At 45.7% G+C, this 4,459-nt stretch overlaps 1 protein-coding gene across 2 annotated transcripts in view; it reads left to right on the top strand.

The window, feature by feature from the left end:
- Positions 1-614: 614 nt before the first annotated feature.
- The window catches only part of Rfwd3 (ring finger and WD repeat domain 3), a 32,100-nt gene continuing 28,255 nt past the window's right edge, over positions 615-4,459 (top strand). For both annotated transcript variants that reach the window (XM_005345657.3, XM_005345658.3), the window contains exons 1-2: positions 615-747; positions 3,133-3,691. In XM_005345657.3, the coding sequence (XP_005345714.2) occupies positions 3,135-3,691 (557 nt within the window). In that variant the 5' untranslated portion in view covers positions 615-747; positions 3,133-3,134. The remainder of the gene's footprint in view (positions 748-3,132; positions 3,692-4,459) is intronic.

A 4,459-nucleotide genomic window follows, 5' to 3' on the forward strand; every position in this document is an offset into this window, starting at 1 on the left:
ACAGGGTGTTGACATCAGCTCTCATATAGATGGCGGTGAGCAGCCATGTAGTTGCTGGGAATTGAACTCAGGACCTCTGGAAGAACAGTCAATGTTCTTAATCTCTGAGTCATCCCTCCAGCAGAGGAAGGAGGGGCTGGAGAGATAACCCACATGGCAGCTTTCAGCTGTCTGTAACTCCAGTTCCAGAAGATCTGATACCCTCACACAGAGCATCCGTGCAGGCAAAACACCAATGAATGCTCGTAAAATAAAAATAAATTATAGAAAAGGAGGAGGAGGAGCGGAGGAGAGGAATAAGAAAAGAAGAAAAACGGATGAGGAACTCTCTTCCTCGGGTCTTCTTCCGGCTAGACGTTTCAAATAAATGCAAAACAGTTAAGGAAAAAAAAAAAAAGAAGAAAATGCTCACGCTCTACCGTACAGGGGCGGGGCGAGATGACGGACATGGATTTCTACCAATTATAGGAGCATTTTTTCCGCACGAGGTTCTCGCCAAGCTAGTATCAAGAGCTGGCCAATGAGAGAGCCACTAGTTCAGCCAGCGCCGACCAATGGAAGAAGAAGAAATAGTATTGGTCGCCGACTTCGGGGACTGACCAATAGGAGCTCGCTGAACTTGGCTCGAACGGGGCGCTCGAGGAGTCCGAAGAGTTGTTTGGCGCCGGCGGGCTCCGAGTTTTGCGCGGCAACGACAGCAGAAGTCGCAATCGGTCGGGGCGTCCGACCTGGTTCCTGTAGTTTAAGGTGAGGCAAGTACCTGCGTCTCCTTAGCTCGGGGCCTCTGGGTGCGGATCATCTTCCCTTGGCCTGTGTCTGGTCGCGGGGCCTAGTCCGGTTGGCTGAAGGCGGGTTGCGCACTCTGCGGTGTCCTTCTACCAGGGCTGGGGACCTCGGACTTTCTTCCTTGAGTCCCGAGGAATGTGGGGGGTCCGGGGCGAGAAAGGCGGAGACGAGGAGCTCTCCGGAAGGAACTGAAGCGGGGTTCCGCTTGCGCGTTTGGGGGCCCGTGCGGCATAGTTCTCCAGGTGCCTCCGGTGCGCTCGAGCGCCAGGTTCTCTTTGGCCCTTGTCTCTCGCTGTGTTACAGAACTGCAATTTTACCAGGCCAGCCGAGCTGTGACTTGGGTATTCTCGTTATCTCGTGGCTGCGGGTGAGCAGATTTGGACAGACAGGTTAGGAAACTTTAGGTTTTCCAGAAACTAAAAGGGGGAGCCTGGATCTGAACCCAGGTCAGACTGAATCCCCACCGACTCCAGACGCCCTGTTTATTGGGGTCGTCGCCCCTGCCTTCTGGTTCTGAAGCTTCCTTGTAAGATGGCAGATGTGAAGTTCACCTTTTTAGGGCCGCTGACATTTCGTGGCCATCACGCTAGCGTTTTTTGGTTTTTTGTTTGTTTGGGTTTGTGTGTGTGTATGTGTGTGTGTGTGTGTGTGGTGACGTGCTGAGGGTAAAGAAGAGGCGGCGGGCAAGTGGTTTTGTTTCAGACAAAATCCTGGGTTCGTGCACAGGATTTGGGAATGGTTGTGTTTATTGCTTTCTTCCTACGCGATTAAGTTAGCTAACTTAATTGTAAACTTTAAATAGCCGCCTGTAAAAAGTGGTCTTCGGAGTGGACGGTCGTGTGTCCCTCAAGTCTGCCTCTATTGATCTGATCCTGTCTTTTGTTTGCATAAGTCTGAAGTAATGTCTCTAGAATGCATCTATACGTAGCTTAGGCTTGCTTGTTTGTGATGTCTCCCTCTGGAGCCCGGACTGCCCTCAAATTTGAGACTATCTTCTCTAAGGACGGAATTATTGTTAGGACACTAAGCAACAGCAGGGTCTTTTAAGATAATTCTTGTAAGGATGTCGGTAAACCTTAGAACACATTAAAAGCGTTAGTTTACGTGTTTTCGAGGAGAAGTGAAAAAATTTTTAAGCATAGCCTTTTTTGCATAAAGAGTTAAAATTGCTAGGTTCTTTTATACAAGTCTACTGCGGTTTTAGTAGTGTATAGGTCCTGGCATGTTCTTAGTTGTTGTGGTTTTGGTTTATCATTTGTTGGAGTTTTTTCCTTGAGAGGATACAGCACCAGCTATGAAATCGATACTGTGTGGAATTCTCTGCTGTTACCTTCCATTTGAAATCAGAACAATGGTTGCTCTCCGCATGAGATAGGAGGATTTCTTTTTAAAATATAGAACCATGCTGAAAATTAGAATAAAAAATTCTGTGCATTCATTACTCAGATCTAGTAGGTCTTGGACTGTGTTTTTTAATTAATTAAATTTACATAGATGTATGGTTTTGCGAAGTAGTTCAGGTTTCTGAAACCTACTTTGTAGTTCAGGCTAGCCCAGTTCACTATTCTCCTGCCTTTGCTTTCACCCTGTCGGTGCTAGGATTACAGATATGTCACCAAGCCCAGCAAATTTAGCTTTGATGTATTTGCATATGTGCCAAGGTTAATCCAAATACCTTTGTATACTAGGCTAGTACCCGAGCTTCAGTCCCCAGTTTCACTTTTGCTTTTTCTCAAAGGAATTTAAATTTTATCTTACAAATGTAAAAATGTCTTCTGTGGCTTGGCTGATAGTAGATGGGTGGGTAGAGCTAAGTGGTAGAGCAATACGCTTAGTGTGTACAGGGCTCTGTATTCAGTCCCAGTACCACATGTACCAAAAAATGGCATTTCTCTATATCCTTTGTCACTTTTGATGTTATGAAAGATTAATATTACCTGTTAGGTGTAACATTTTGTTTTTTGATAAATGTCTTTATGTTGGTTGAGACAAAATTGCAGGGTTTCTGGGAGATTACTTTTTAATACAATATTAAGCCTCCTTATTATTGGTCTTTATATTTTGGGACATATATACTACACACACACACATATATACTATGATTATAGGAAAATGGTTGTAAATGGTTTGGTTAGCTCTTCTCTTGTCTTGTAGCCCAGGATGGCTTTGAATTCATGGTGATCCTCCAGGCTCTAGAGTTGGTTGCCAAAACATTTCTTACTTCATTAATTTTTAAGGTTTTTCTAATTTGCTGATTTGCTAAAAAGAATCTTAAGCAGAAATTCTAAAAGACTGCTTATATCAACTGTACAATTGTTGTTGGTTTTTTTAATGCTTTATCTCTAGTGATGGCTCAGGAGGCAATGGACTGTGATCTTCAAGTACCATTAGATGGTACTACAGGACAGGCTGCTCCAACTGACGTTACCAGCCAAGGGCCACCCCTCCTCCCGCCTGCCCCAGCTGAAGCGGTCAGCAGCCAAGGAGGAGCACTTGGTCAGCATGTCCCTGCTGAAGCGGTCAGCAGCCAAGGAGGAGCACTTGGTCAGCCTGCCCCAGCTGAAGTGGTCAGCAGCCAAGGAGGACTGCCCCTCTTACAGCCTGTGCCACCAGCATCCATTGATTTGACAGAGGATGCCCAGCTCTCAGAAGGCAATGTGGAGGCAGTCACTCCAGGAACTTCAGAAGCGCGTAGGCGGGGATCTGGTGCTAACGAGAGTATCCGAGCTGCGACGGCGGTTTCGATGAACAACTTCATTAGTGGGCTGCAGAGACTCCATAACATGCTGGAGCTGCTGAGACCGCCACCTTCAAACCACAGCGTGGGGCCAGTGCGAGTGAGGAGAAGAACAGGATCTGTTTTAAGGGCCAGAAGTGGAGGGTCTCAGAGGCCAGATGGTGCCAGGTAAAATATAAGTTAAATGATTGATGCCACTTTATGAATTGTGAAACTCAGATTCTAGACACACCCTCAGTGCTAACTCTTCAGAATCCCCACTTCCTGGTAGATTGGATGAAATTAGTGCTTGCCTTGTTTACTTCTTTTAATATTGAGGGGATGGTTGCCGTGATGTGCTTTGAAATCTAAAGGCAGGTTTGTCAGCAATAATATTTATTGAAGGTGGCCCCTTTTGTTTATTATTTCTTTAGTCTGTATACAGTGTTTTTGCCTGTGTATATGCCTGCACACCAGAAGAGGGCACCAGATCTAATTATATGGTTGTGAACTCAGGAGCTCTGGAAGAACAGCCAATCCTCTTAACCTCTGAGTCATCCCTTCACCACCACCTCCCCTTTTATTTATTAATTAAAATGTTTTCAAATATGTATGGAGCATGTGCATACTTAGGTGTGCATGGTTATTAAGACAGGGTCTCAGTTGAACCCAGGACTCTCCCATGTGGTTTAGCTAACTAGCTTGCTCTGGGAAGCGTGTCTCCATGAGTTACAAGGGCCCTCCCCACATTTACACATGTTCTGGGTATTTGAACTCTGATGCTTGTGCTTGAATGGCAGGTTATTTACCTGCTGAGCCACCTCCCCAACTGTGGTGTGCCCCCCCCCCTTTTAAGATTTATTTATTTTTAAATTGTGGGTATTGTAGTGCTTTTTTTTGGTTTTTTGAGACAGGGTTTCTCTGTGGCTTTGGAGCCTGTCCTGGAACTAGCTCTGT

The sequence above is a fragment of the Microtus ochrogaster genome, chromosome 4 (assembly GCF_000317375.1).
Source record: "Microtus ochrogaster isolate Prairie Vole_2 chromosome 4, MicOch1.0, whole genome shotgun sequence".
Taxonomy (NCBI): domain Eukaryota; kingdom Metazoa; phylum Chordata; class Mammalia; order Rodentia; family Cricetidae; genus Microtus; species Microtus ochrogaster.